The sequence below is a fragment of the Clarias gariepinus genome, chromosome 21 (genome assembly GCF_024256425.1).
Source record: "Clarias gariepinus isolate MV-2021 ecotype Netherlands chromosome 21, CGAR_prim_01v2, whole genome shotgun sequence".
Taxonomy (NCBI): Eukaryota; Metazoa; Chordata; class Actinopteri; order Siluriformes; family Clariidae; genus Clarias; species Clarias gariepinus.
The window spans coordinates 26560001-26575000 of NC_071120.1; the positions used below are offsets into that span (position 1 = coordinate 26560001).

General features: G+C 37.6%; 1 protein-coding gene across 4 annotated transcripts in view; it reads left to right on the top strand.

Annotated features, from left to right (window-relative positions):
- taok3a (TAO kinase 3a) overlaps positions 1-15000 on the top strand; it is a 61874-nt gene that overhangs the window by 28106 nt on the left and 18768 nt on the right. For 2 of the 4 annotated variants that reach the window (XM_053481112.1, XM_053481111.1), the window contains exons 4-13: positions 1203-1406; positions 3774-3845; positions 4315-4416; positions 5157-5202; positions 6953-7049; positions 7299-7412; positions 8073-8164; positions 9823-9916; positions 10448-10529; positions 14129-14296. In XM_053481112.1, coding sequence (XP_053337087.1) covers positions 1275-1406; positions 3774-3845; positions 4315-4416; positions 5157-5202; positions 6953-7049; positions 7299-7412; positions 8073-8164; positions 9823-9916; positions 10448-10529; positions 14129-14296 — 999 coding nt within the window. In that variant the 5' untranslated portion in view covers positions 1203-1274. Of the gene's footprint in view, positions 1-1198; positions 1407-3773; positions 3846-4314; positions 4417-5156; positions 5203-6952; positions 7050-7298; positions 7413-8072; positions 8165-9822; positions 9917-10447; positions 10530-14128; positions 14297-15000 lie in introns of all 4 variants that reach the window. The other 2 variants (XM_053481114.1, XM_053481113.1) reach the window with 1 other exon arrangement.

Here is a 15000-nt window from a genome sequence, read left to right on the forward strand (position 1 = left end):
CCGCCGTCGCTAAACGACGGGGTTTAGTTTGTTAGAAGTGCTGTTTTTTTTTGCTCGCTGTCTCTAGGAGAGAAGTCCACTAAAATTGCATTGTTGTTTATTGATGTTACTGAGCAGCTCTGATTAAAACCAGAGTAGAGATAAGGACAGGGAAAAAACAAAACATCACACGACGTAAAATACACAGATCTGTTTAATTAAAATCATATTAAACGTGTGTTATTTTTGGAGAAATATATATCTGGAAATATTCCTACTCAATATAATTGCTGCATATAATGTAAAAAATATGTTTGTCCGAGAGAGAGAGAGTGTGTGTGTGTGTGTGTGTGTGTGTGTGTGTCATGGTGAGTAATACAAGCAGATTTGATTCACACCAAACATAAATATAACATTTTTGGACGATTTACAGTCACGATCCTACACACACAAACACACGCGCGTGTATACAGTTGTTTGTGTGTATATATATATATATATATATATAAAATGTGTGTATGTATATGTACAATTTATGTATGTATACTGTGTGTGTAATTTCCACTTAAACCTGTTTTTTAAACGTTCAACGTTTTAAAATTGTAACTAATATATAATCATATTATATTTAAAAATATATATTTTAAATATATAAGCTGTCGCTATATTTCATAAATATTCGTGATATCTTTATTCATTTATGATTAATTAAAATTTTTCATTACAAACTAATAAAAATTGTCCTTTATTTTCAACATTGTAAAGTTTAAGCTTTTTTTCCCTTCAGTTTCAATGTGTTTTTTTTTTTATACGGAAATTGTTAAATAGAATATATTATATCAAAAAGATATTACAGTACAGTCAAAAGAGATAAGAAATATATTGCTGGGGAAATAATATATTATTATTTTATATTATTATATATTATTTTATAATATATTTATATTATATTGCTGGGATTGAGAAACAGTAAGAATTGTTGTAGTCATTGGATTTCAACTCTGTTTAAGTAGTTTAAAAAAATCTTACATGTAAAACAAGGTTTGTTTACAGACAAAATGCACATGGTTCCAGTAGCAGGGTCGATCAGACAAAACATTCACCTCTGTGAAGATTGATTAATTGATTGATTTTTCTGTCATGGTGATATTATTTGAATGTCAAGATTACAGCAAATCACTGTTTGTTTTTGCGTGTTCGTGTGTGTGTGCGTGTGTAGGCAGAGCAGGTAAATGCCGTGGCCGGCGGATGTGTGTGAGCAGCGGGTGGTCTCTAGACGTTCAGGCTAACCCACCATGCCCTCGTCCACGCGGAAAGGGGCGGTGAAGGACCCCGAGTTTGCCAACCTCTTCTTTAAAGATGACCCGGAGGAGGTGTTCTGCGACCTCCACGAGATCGGCCATGGGAGCTTCGGCGCCGTTTACTTCGTGAGTAATCTCCCAGAAGAAAACTTTTTTTTTTTTTTTACGTTATTGAATATGAAGAATATCTTTATACATCATTTGGATTTTTTTTATTATTTAAGATTGTGAGATCGTGTAAATAATTTATTGTGATTTTTATATTTGGATTGTCACCTTTAAATTTCTGTTATTACACACACTATTAGTTGGCCCTCGTCAATTTATATTATTGACTGGAATGAACTCATTAATGAGTAATGGCTCTCCAGAAGCAGATGGTTCACACACGACAGACAGGTGACAGTTTACACACTTACCTGCATATTTGATTTACGTCTGGAAGATTATCATCATGTTAGAAACAAAACGTCCCTGTCTGTCAGGTTTCTGAGTTGAGCCGTGAATTGTTGAGTTGATTTTCATTTGTTTTTCTGTTAAAAGTTTCAACTGTTGTGATTTAAAAAAAAATAAAAATACATAAAAATTTCCCCCCAATTTGTCAGCAAGTTATCATGTTAGGGCATTCACAGGCTGACGTGTTTCATCCGACACATTTTTAGCCACCGACCGCATCTTTTTAAATTTACATAGCGTCAGTGAGTACCGTCTCAAAATAATAAAACTCCAGCCTTTCTATCCAGAAACATCACAGTGCTGTTGTGCTGGATATTAGAACAGACGTGATGAGGTTGAGGCTGATATTCAGTACCACTGCACGATAACTGCTCGAGCGTGATATTGCTTTTATACAACAGTTCCACAAATTAAATTTCCTATTTAACAGTTTATGGTTTGTTTCTTCATTTAACCAGTTATTTGACTTCCCCAACACATATCCTTCAGCGACTGGCAGAACTAACTTAACCGCGACTCCCAGAACTGGCGACTGACAATTAGCTCAATTAACGATTATTAGAACCAGAGGCGTAGTGCTTTTTTTTTTATTTAATATTATTTTATTTTATCCTTTATGTACTTTTTTGAGGTGCTGCAATTCCATGCCCTTGTCATCTAAAATTTTAACCTAAAAGTAAAATATTAATGATAAAGAACACCAAGCCAATGTTAATCACTTCTGAGTTAATCACAGAAAGTAAATTCTGAATTAATTAACACATTTATTTATTAAGTCACATTGTTGTCATGCTGTGAACTGAGGTTGGTTATTTGTACCTCGCACTGTGGTTTACACGACCGCAGTTACGTCTTAGCTCGCAAAATCTCTGCTCCCCTCCTACAGCAGCGCTGGTGAGCAGTGTTAGGCTAACTAAAACATCCACTGTGAAATTAGAATTTAACAGTTTCTACACTGGAAAATCTGAGGGAGCATGTTCGCCCTATACTTTAGTGGGCATTGACGCCTCTGATTAGAACGTCTCTAAAGAGGAGTGATGCAAATACTCTATAAATGTATAAAACGTCCAAAAGTGCATTCCTGAGGTCATACACTGATGCTGGACGAGGAGGCCTGGCCAGCAGTCTCCACTTTAATTTCAGATGTTACCCAAGTTCATATGCATGTAAAGGCAGGCAGGCGGGCGAGCGAATACTTTTGGCGATTATAGTCTAGTTTAAAGTCCCAGTGCTGTAATACTCTATATCGGCAATCATGGAAGGTCTCTTGTTTAGTTTTAGTTGCGTTGTCAGAACAAAATGTTGTAGTTATTAATCATAAGAACACAGAACACAGAACAGTTTAAGTGACACCAATACACGATTTAGGACAAAACAATTATAGCCGAACTATTCTGATTCTAGCTAACTTGTTTTGTGCTACCTTTAGATTATATACCTTTTAATATAAAAACCCTTATTAAAATTGGTTGAGAATAATAAATTTTGTAGTGCTTGTTATCCTGAAAACTGCAGCTCCCCTGTTTATTTGTACTTGTCTAGACGCTAGTCTTGCTAGAAAGAATACGTCAGACATGTTGAGGTATGATCCAGCAGCCAATATGACGAATTTGATTGATTGTTAAGCCTCTGTCTGTCTGAAACATGTTGTGTATCATTTTTAATTAGTTTTAAAGATGAGAATTGTCTAGCAATACAAGTAATGATCCAGACGTTTACCAGTCACTTTTGATTTTGGAAGATCCTGCAAAGAAAATCCTTTTTTTATTCCCTTCTACATCCTTTTTTCAAAACAACTAACTTGTTTCTTCTGTGTATGTTTCTGTAGATTTCCCTCTTGACATAAATCTGTTCAAATTTGTTGCCACAACAGCTAAATATACATTACACACTAAACTAGACTAATGTAATTGGCAGTTTTTAACTGTGGAAGAAATGACTTGAGCTGAATCTTTTCCAGACGGTGGTTTGTGAGTCATTTATGAAATGTGTTTTTTTTTTTTTCCTGTTGTCTTTATTTTTATTTTTATTCCACAGGCCCGAAACTCCTACACCAGCGAGGTGGTGGCCATTAAGAAGATGTCTTATAATGGCAAACAGACCACAGAGGTGCGAACTAAAACAGCATTTTAAAGTTGGTTCAGTCAGTTCAGGAAATGAAATAAAATTTATTTACAAAAAAAAAAAAAAAAAAAAAAAAAACACTCCACACACAAATTAATTAGATGACAGAAATGCTCCATGAATGTTCAATATCTATTGGTTAAAAGAACAGTGTAATGTTTGGAACAGGAATTATTGTTATGTAAAAAAAAATGTAGCTTTTAGTTATTAATGCAATTCAATTCAATTCAATTTTATTTGTATAGCGCTTTTAGCAATTTTCATTGCCGCAAAGCAGCTTTACACAGTTAAAAGTTAGAATTAATTAGAATTATGTGCTCATTTTATCATACCTTCTCATATAATTTGCTTATATAATTTGTTCAGTAGTAGGCAACAAGGTGAGCTTTGATGATCACTGGTAATTTAACCTGTTTGTGTATGTGTGTGTGTGTGTGTGTGTGTGTGTGTGTAGAAGTGGCAGGACATCATTAAGGAGGTCAAGTTTCTGGAACAGCTGAGACACCCAAACACCATCGAGTACAAAGGCTGCTACCTGAAAGAAAACACTGCCTGGGTTTGTATCACTATATAGGACCCTTATGACAGACGCCATTAGTCTACATAAACATCTATAAGAGCTTATTCCAATAAGCATCGCCTGTCATACAAATTGCAAATTCCGCTTTGGTGAATTTTTTTTTGCCAAGTTGACTTAAGGTGTGTGACAAGTGACATTTTTATTGACATGACACTTTGTGGGATGAAATGAATTTTTTAATTCAGTCATAAATGGCGATTCAAAATTGATTCAAAATTTTACATTTTTTTATAAGTTGAAACTAACGTTATAAGGAACAGGCTAGATTAAACTTTTTTTTAAAGATTTGTAATTGTAACTAAATTGGGGAAGAATTTAATATGGAATCGAGAAGAGATTACAATACTTATAGAATCATGTTATAAATGAACAGCTGTACTTTTATATAACTCATAACTTCCATCGTTAAATTTACATTAAATTCTTAAAGTATCAGACATTTCTTTGGACTTCAGCAAAGTGATGTTGTCCCAAAGTTTTAGCAGTAACCAATCCAGTTGGATAAATAACTCAGACATGCAAACTGTAGGTGGAATTAGTTAAAAATAGATTGTTTTAATGTTTTTTAACATGACATTGGTATATAGTCATTAGATTAAAAGTGCATGCTATTATTTATAAAAAAGGCTTGATTAAAAATTATTATATTTTATAATTTGCATGGTGTGTTGAAAGTGATGCACTGATATGCTACTTTTATCTTTTTCCTCTTTTAGCTGGTCATGGAGTACTGTTTAGGCTCAGCCTCTGATTTGTTAGAGGGTAAGCTCACTCTCTCTCTCTCTCTCTCTCACACTCTCACACACACACACACACACACACACACACACACACACACACACACACACACAGACACACTAACCTCATTAAGGGTTTAGATTTACATATTGATGTGTTCCATAGAGTAGTGTGTTTTAGGGACAGGCCTTTTTTTGTGTTCAAACGCAGTGTCCTAATTGTCATCCTTTAATTCCTCCCTGCTCTTTATGTTTAAGTGCACAATAATGTTTCTTACACACTCTCTCTCTTTCTGCAGCAGTTTTATGAGTTACGGTGTGCTAGATGAGGAAACAATGATAGCTGGGTACCAGGACACAAAATTTACAGCTTATGAAAACACTTACATATACAGTACAAACTCACACATGCATCATCATCATCAATGGGGACATGATGCATTACATCATTGCCTATACATGCAGTAGGCTGTGGTTAAGAGCCCTGTGTATTTGTGTATTGTTATACCAAAAATTCTGAAAAGAGCGAACACGAGGACCAGATTTTCCTAAATACAAGCCTAAGAGGATTAATTCTGCTTACAGTTGTAACATTTTAATCTGTTTTTTTTTTGGGAAAAGCCCAGATCACAGTGATCCAGGATTTTCTATCAAAATAAAAACATTCAAATCAAGCACCAACACTTACCATCAAACACTAGCATTCACCATCAAACACCACAAACACCATTAAACACCAAAGTGTATTATCGAACACTAAAGCTCACCATCGAATGTCATCAAATGTTAACATTATTGTCAAAAACCAAACATTCAACATCAAACACCCAAAGTTAATCTTCAGATGTCATTTAACGCCAACATTTACCTTTGAACATCAACATTCTCCATTAAATATGAAACATTAACCTTAAAGTATCATCATTCACCAAACGACGCCATCATTCGCCATCTAATGTCATTAAACACCATCTTACACCACCAGACACCAAATTTTTCCATTTACCAGCACTATTATTCACCATCGAACAGTACCATTATCGGTACCATTATCGGTACCATTATCATTTACCGGCGCCATCGAACGTCATTAGATGCCAACTTTGGCCATCGAACGTCATAAGACGTCAACTTTGGCCATCGAACGTCATTAGACGCCAACGTTGGCCATCGAACCCCATTAGACGCCAACTTTGGCCATCGAACGCCATTAGACGCCAACTTTGGCCATCGAACGCCATTAGACGCCAACTTTGGCCATCGAACGCCATTAGACGCCAAGTTTGGCCATCGAACGCCATTAGACGCCAACTTTCGCCATCGAATGCCAACATTCATCATCCCGTAATTCACTATCAAAGCCAAACATTTACCATCAAACCCAACATTCAAATTGTGCGCTTGTGAAATCCTTCCTGCGCTGTCAGACATCATCGTTCACTATTAAACTCTAACATTCACAACCAGACACCAGCACTTCCTGCAAAACGCCAGCACTTGCTGTCAAACACTATCACACACTATTCTTCAGAAACACCAACAGTAACTGCTTCAACACCATTACACTCAACATTCAAACAAATAAACCTCAAAATTCTCTAACAAATATTCTCTTTCCTGTGTTTCATCGATGAACACAAATCTTTTTTTTTTTTTTTTTGTTTGTTTAAGTACTTTGATTATATGTCAACATTTGTAATTGTTAGAGAAGTTGTTTAAATCATATGTAAATGTTTGTTTTTTGTGGTAACACAGCTGTTGTTCTGCTTGTACAGTTCATAAGAAACCCCTGCAGGAGGTTGAAATCGCTGCCATCACCCATGGTGCCTTGCTGGGACTGGCTTACCTGCATTCCCATAACATGATCCACAGGTGAGTTCCCACCTTCCTTTGTTCGCTTATTCTGTGCGTGTGTGCATCAGCGTGTAACGGTGTGTGTGTGTGACAACCATTATTTCTTCCTTTTGCTTTTTATTCTGTTTAACGTCGAACATTTTTGTGTCTTATTTTTACATCTGTATGAAGGAAGGTGGAAGCGAATGCGGAAGTGTATTGTTTTTTTGTACTATACTTATTCCTCATTATTTCTCTTCTTCTTTTCTCTCTCTCTCTCTTTCACAGAGATGTTAAAGCAGGAAACATCCTATTAACTGAGCCGGGTCAGGTTAAACTGGCTGATTTTGGCTCCGCCTCCATGAGCTCTCCAGCCAACTCGTTTGTGGGGACGCCATACTGGTTAGTGTTTGTCTATCACATTTCCGACATGAATGTACTGTTGGACATGAGAAGATAGACAAAACAGGAGACCGAGACGGAAGTAGGCAGAAATGGAGACACAGAGAAGGAGAAAGTAGGAGGCGGATGTGGACAAATAAAGGGAAAGTCAAACTGAGATGCAAAGAAAGGCAATGAGAAGGGGACACGTTCAAATGGATGAAGATAAGAGAAGATGAGAGAAAAAGTTACAGGGACAAATAGAGACACAGGGATAAGTGACAGTCAAGGAGAAGCAGAGAGAGATTATGATGGAGAGATTCTAATGGACAGACAGATAAGGGAAAGAGAGAGAAAAATGGGTTAGGGACTAATAGACAGAGAGAGATGTAGAAATGTATTGAGTCAAAGAGAAGGACTCAGAGTCACAGACTGTCACAGACTGGGACTGACGGAGGGAAGGGACAGTGAAGGGTAGAGTGAGCGAGAAAGAGCAGACAGAAAGAATGGGAGAAGGACAAATGCAGAGACAGAAAGACAGAGACGGAGTGATGGAAAATTTGAGGCACATGAAATAAAAACAGATTAGCCTCCGTTACAACAAGTTCACATGACACTGAAGCATGGGCAGTGGCAAAATTTAGCCTGTGTGTGTGTGTGTGTGTGTGTGTGTTTAAACAGGATGGCTCCTGAGGTGATTTTAGCCATGGACGAAGGCCAGTATGAAGGCCGGGTGGACATCTGGTCTCTGGGGATCACCTGTATTGAGCTAGGTCAGTAAAACATACATGTTCGGTTGAGTGCAATAGTTTGTGCTCCCTTCCAAAATAAATAAATAGAACTTTCAATGTGTTAAACTTTATTATCATCACTAGCAAAAGTAGTAAAAATGGTAATAGTGAAGACGATGTTTGGAAATTGACTAGAAAGCTCATATACAGTATACAGTAATTTATACTATACAGGTAGGAATAAAACACTTCGGGGTGTGCTGTCATTAGAAAATAATCAGCGGCAGTCTGGTGCGGCACGAAGTTGACCATTTAACTAAAGGCGCATGACCAAGGTGTTGCTTAATCACCTTCAACTACAGCAGTTTGCTTTAGTTTTGATTCATCACCGAACAATTTTTTTATCCGTTTATGGTTACGTGGGATGTTGTGCAAAACAATTTAGTTCCTGTTCTCACTTACCCTACAGCAGCTATAAACAGCTATCCCATCATCAGCTTCTCTTTTTTCATGTAAAACCAGAAAGAGGTGTAAACTTCTCTGTCCTGAAGATGGTTTAAAATTTTAAGTTAACTGTAAGCTTTGCCACTGACACTGGAGACTCCTTACATGCAGTAGATGTCACATAAACAGCTTGATACGGCAAGAAAGCTTCAGCGTGTCAGCGAATCATTTTAATTTTTGTGTACGTGAAGTTTCTGTTACTGTAGAAATTTATTGATACCTTTAGAATTTGTTACAATATTAAATAGAAATAATTTTATTTAAGTATAAATGTTAAAAAAAAATATGTATGATAAAATAATTACTATATAGAATACTCTTGAAAAAATTATGCCTCTTGCTTTCAGGACCATTTGGATCCTGGCATATTCTATGCCTTCGGGAAATAAAACCTCCATAGATGTGATAACCTGGTGATTCAGTACATTCAGGTCATCAGCTGACTTTGTTTTATTGCCACATAACGTTGCTGAGTCTCGACCTGAGCGACTGAAGTAACCCCAGATCATAACACTCTCAGTCTCCAGAGGCTTGTACAGTGGACAATATGCACGATCGCTTTATGCTCTTAATTTCTTACCCTGACACGCCCATCACTCTGGAATAGGCGCATCAGATCACATGACCTTCTCCAAAGTCCTATCTTTATGCTCCCTAATAAATTTTTTATTTTTGTTTTCTGATAAGTCTCAGTAACAAGTGGTTTTCTTATACATATACAGCTGTTAAGTCCAAATCTTGTGCGTTCTCATTACGTTGTGTGTGTATGCTCTTACTTTTACTATTAAACAAGTGATAAAGTGATCTGCATTGATGATTTTTTTTCATCAAATCATGAATTTGACGGTTGGACAACTCTTAATCCAATACCAGCCATTTCATAACTTCTTAAAATGTCCTTGCAGGTCGACTTTCTGAGGTGGTGATTTTTATTTTTTTGTTTATTAATTTTTTGGCTGGGCAGTGTAGTTTCGTATCGTCTATAAAATTTGTAAATATAAAATTGTCAATAAAATCTGTAACATTTCCGCAGTATATTATTATATTGATTTTTAAGTGATTTACTTTTTGTCTAAATTTCTATTAGATAATTCGAATGATAGAATCCAAACTTTTATGCTATTCATTTTTTTTTTTTTTTACAATGTATAGTTTGAATAAGTTAGATGAAATTTTAAATTTCATTTTATTTCCAGCTGAGCGCAAACCTCCTCTGTTCAACATGAATGCTATGAGTGCCTTATATCACATCGCTCAGAACGATTCGCCCACGCTGCAGTCCAATGACTGGTGAGTATATTCACACACACACACACACACACACACACACACATACTGTCCATCCCACTAAGGCATACACTACAATTCTGAATAACGACCCAATCATAAAACAAAATGTTTGTGCAACAATTACTTACAAAGTAAACGGCCAGCCGAGCATCTACAATTTCTAATTACTACTTTTAAAACAAATTGGCATGTAATTAGTGTAGCGAGTGTGTAAACAGAATATTGCACACAGCAGTGTTTAAAGTATCCGTGCCCTCAGGTTTTTATTTTTTACTCTTGCTGCACCACACAGCGAATCATGGGTAGTGTAAAATAAGCTGTAGGTATGCAGTTTATTGGCGATAGCACTTGTTGTGTTGATCAAATAAATTAACTCCCCGTTAGTCAACTATTTCCTGATACAGATTGTTCTAAATTGCTAATATTTTGCACGCATTAGAAAAACTAAACTTTCGATTCTTGTGGAAAAATTCTTTTTTGTCTGTATGTGTGTGTTTTGTCTTGTTTGTTTTTTTTGTGTGTATGGTGCAGGTCGGACGCGTTCAGGAGCTTCGTGGATTACTGCCTACAAAAAATACCTCAGGACAGACCCACTTCAGCTGAACTCCTGCGAGTAAGCACATACACACACTTTCTTACACACACACAGGTGTGAGTAACTTGCTCAATATTGAACGTTAAAGCAAGTCGCCTACACTCTCCCACTTCCTCCTCACCATATCATTTGCAGCTTCCTGCTCTGACAGTGAGCTTCTTACTCATCTGTCCCCGCTGACTCACGGGAACATACACACACACATACACACACACGTACAAAATCCACCCACAGAATATAGTGATGCCTATGTTATCCACTCATTTCCTGTACCAGTGGGATCCGTGGAAAGTCAATACAAGTGTGTGAATGTCCGTGTGTGTGTGTGTGTGTGGGTGTGTGTGTGTGTGTGTGTGTGTTTTCTTGAACGTGTATATCTGATATACTGCCAGTCTCGCTCTCTGACCCAGATGAGAGCCGTAGGAGGAAGTTCCAAAGCTTTTGCTTTGTGTAGTCGGGCTGTAAGGCTTACGATCCATTTTTAACTCGTAACTGTATACGCTAACGTAGAAATTTCAAGCTCTGCTGCAAAGCACCTTCGTATTGCACAAATCGGGAAATAACCTTTCATGCCACGTGGTATAAACCCAACTGGGATTTGGTTATTAGAAGTAGGTTTGGTTAGGCATAAGAAGTGAGTTTGGTTATGATGTAATACAGTCGAACCTCGGATTACGAGCATAATTCGTTAAGGAGGTGGCCTCGTATTCCAAAACACTTGTAAACCAAGTTTAATTTTCCCATAAGAAATAATAGAAATTTTAATTATTCGTTCTACAGCCCAAAAAAATAAATACATTAAAAATAATTAATACAAAATATTAAGTAAAAATAAAGCAAATTAATCCTGCACTGTCTTTACTTACAAAAAAGTAAAAAATAAATCCTGGCAGATAAGCGTTTCCCTTTGTTCACGCAGGCGCTGTGTGTGTGTGTGTGTGTGAGGCTAGAGTAAGTGGAGACTCTTGCTTTCAGCCCCTTCTGTCTCCCCCTCCTCATCTTATACATTAAAACTTTCTTCTCTCGTTTAAACACACTCACATTCACATTAACGGAAAGACTGTTGTTCTCCCCTAAATTATTAAAGCTTCTCCGCTTTATTTTTATGTTGCTCGCGACAGCTTAACAGCTCGTTAATTCATGCTCGTGTAATGATGAGAGGAACAAACTGGTCGATGCCCGTTTTTTTTTTTTCTGCATTGTCAGGTTATAGTACAAACTTTCGGGTGGATCCTGCACTTAAATCCAACTAAAAAAACTACTTTAGCTACTACTAGCTTAGATTTCTTGAAGTTCACACACACCGGACTGCATTACCCACAATGCATCTCCCGCACTGGACTACACTTCCGTAAACAGCGGTCATAAATCAACGTCTCTCTCCCGGTACACTGTTTTATCTAAAAAAAAAAGCAATAAACATCGCTAATGACACTCGTGTGAGCGCAAACTAACAGAATCACTGCTGTAAAGTAAAACAAACAAACAAATGACCCAGCACCTTACCTCTTGCGACAGAGTTTCTTTGGAGAGCAGAGTGTGTCTCTTGCCTTCATTTCTGTGCGCGCGTGTGTTTTTATGAATGAGTGGTTTCTCACACACACACACACAGCCGGCAGTGTCTAATTACGCTTATGCGCGCACACACACACTCACCGCGATGAGGAAGAAAATAGATTTTTAACCTCTGTATTGAGATTTTCTTTTGCCTTACTCGCGCGCACACACGTGTGTTATAAGTAACAGTACATGTGCTGTACACACGCGCTTCCGAACACAAACTAAAAAATGTTTCACACACACGTAGTTTCAGTGTTATAGTAAACAGTACACGCGTGCACAGATGTTGAGTATACCAGTAAGAGACGAGCACTAAGACCCAGCAGGGGAGACGATTCCGCAGCGCAAGAGAAAGAAAAACCGTTGTCTCAGTTGTGATCACGTGACGCTCGGCGTCAAAACAAGAAGCACATGCGTGAAACATGATACTCGGTGCTCGTAAACCAAGACAATGCTCGTTTTTCAAGGTACGACATAATTTGGGTTTGGTTTATGACCTAATGTATTGAAATGGGGTTTGATTATTACATAATGTATTGGTAGGGGGTTTGGTTTCCACGTAAAGTACAGTGGAACCTCGAATTAAGAGCATAATTCGTTCCGGAAGTGGGCTCGTATTCCAAAACACTCGTTATTTTTCCATGAGAAATAATAGAAAATTATTCGTTCTACAGCCCAGGTACTGTGTATGTGTATGAGTGTGTGTGTGTGAGGCGAGAGTAAATGGAGACTCTTGGTTTCAGCCCCTCCTGTCTGTGACGCTCGTCGTCAAAACAAGAAGTGCATGCATGAAACATGATACTCGGTGCTCGTAAACCAAGACAATGCTCGTTTTTAGGTAAAAATTTATTAAAAATCTTTGCTCGTCTTGCGGAACACTCGTAAACCACTTTACTCGTAATCCGAGGTTCCACTGTATTGAAATGGGGTCTGGTTAATATGTAATGTATTGGTTGGGTGTTTGGTTTTGACGTAAAGTATTGATGGGGGGTTTGGTTATGGCGTAATGTATTAGTAGGTGGTATGGTTATGGCGTGAAGTATTGAAATGGGGTTTGGTTATGATGTAATGTATTGGTAGGGGGTTTGGTTGCGACTAAAAGTATTGAAATGGGGTTCGGTTACGAGTGATGTATTGAAATGGGGTTTGGTTATGATGTGATGTAGTGAAAGGGGATTTGGTTATGACGTAATGTATTGGAATGGGGTTTGGTTATGACGTAATATTTTGGTAGGGGTTTTGGTTACGACGTAATGTATTGAAATGATGTTTGGTTACGATGTAAAGTTTGGTTTTAATGTAAAGTATTGGAAGGGGGTTTAGTTATGACATAATGTACTAAAAGGAGGTTTAGTTATGATGTAATATATTGGAAGGAGGTTTGGATGTGCAGTATTTTGTCCCTATAAGTAATTCTTTCTCTTTTTACTACGACCCCTCCCTCTGTGCGCCCCCCCCTCTAAGCTCTTTAGGAAGAAACCAGGTCATTAATCTGAGTTTAGCATCAAGAACTATTCCCACAACACCAAATTCTGTCCTAAATCTTATACCCACTGCTCTCGAATCACTATCAGACCTTTGACCCCCTGAGGTAAAGTTCAGACTCCCCTGGAATGCGTAGGTTCCCCATTTTTATATCATAATCCTCTAGATTGGTTTTCTCCTAACCCATCAGTTAAGCGTAGACCTCCATCTGGGACTGCTGATGCTTACATGAGTTAGCTAGATGGATAGGTAGGAGACAGATTGAAGTCTTAGCCGTTATCCTGGTTGTTAGTGCCTTTTATCGAAACTGCTCCCATGTTGGTCTGTTTTCCAGCTTATGATTTTGCCCAAAGTTGTTCAGCACATAGTTCCTTGCAGTTTTTTTTCTCTGCAAGACTTTTTGCTTTTTGGAATAATAATATTTGGATTTGCATAAATGCATTTTAAGTATATGAAATTTGAAAAAATCTGACTATAAAAATGTCTGACTATATTGAAGCCATTACTTTTGTTTGTTCAAAACGTCTTGCAAGCTGATGCACATGTAGCTGTGGTTCTGTTCTCTTTCTCAGCATGACTTTGTGCGTCGTGATCGGCCTCTACGGGTCCTCGTGGACTTGATCCAGAGGACGAAGGATGCCGTGCGGGAGCTGGACAACCTGCAGTACCGCAAGATGAAGAAGATCCTCTACCAGGAGAAACATAACAGTCCGATGGGAGAGTCCCAGGAGGAGGAGGAGGTATATGCAAAAAAATAAACAGTTGATTGTCCATAATGTGCTACAAGTGTGCCTTAAATCTTTACCTGAGAACAGGTTCCTCATAACTCAACTTGCTAGATGGCTTTATTTTGTTCACTCAGGGTCTGTCTTGGATCTTTAGAAAGGCTTTGATTTAATTCTTCAGAGTGATGTGGCTTCCAATTTAAGCTTAAACCTGAAAAGTTTTAAGACTCAGTTTGACTAAATTACTGTATTGTAGATAACCACCGCGAGATTTGAACTCACAACCATTGACTCAACAAAACAGCTTTCAGAGTGTGTGCACATGATATGACCTGTACCAGGAACTATCAATAAACACAGCATTTATTAATTTTGACTTTATTAAAGATGTATGAAAACACCACATTCTAAGGCTACTTGAGGTTTTTGAGAAGTTTAAGCCGCAGTTTGTTCAGTAACGGAGAGAACACGCTGAACCCGATTAATAGGATTTACTGCAGGACTTCTGAACCGATAAACTCTCACCCCACATGTATTGCATTGTGTATACCTTCAGTCTTTAACAGAGCCCCCACCCTCTTCATGTCTCACGTGTTTGTTGTGTAAAGTGCGTTACAATCTGTTTCGTGCACTGGATATATTTTATTGTGCAATTATCCCTAATTATTTTAAGTTGATGTTCTAAACCAAGCCTCATTCTAGGCAGTTTTACTGAATGT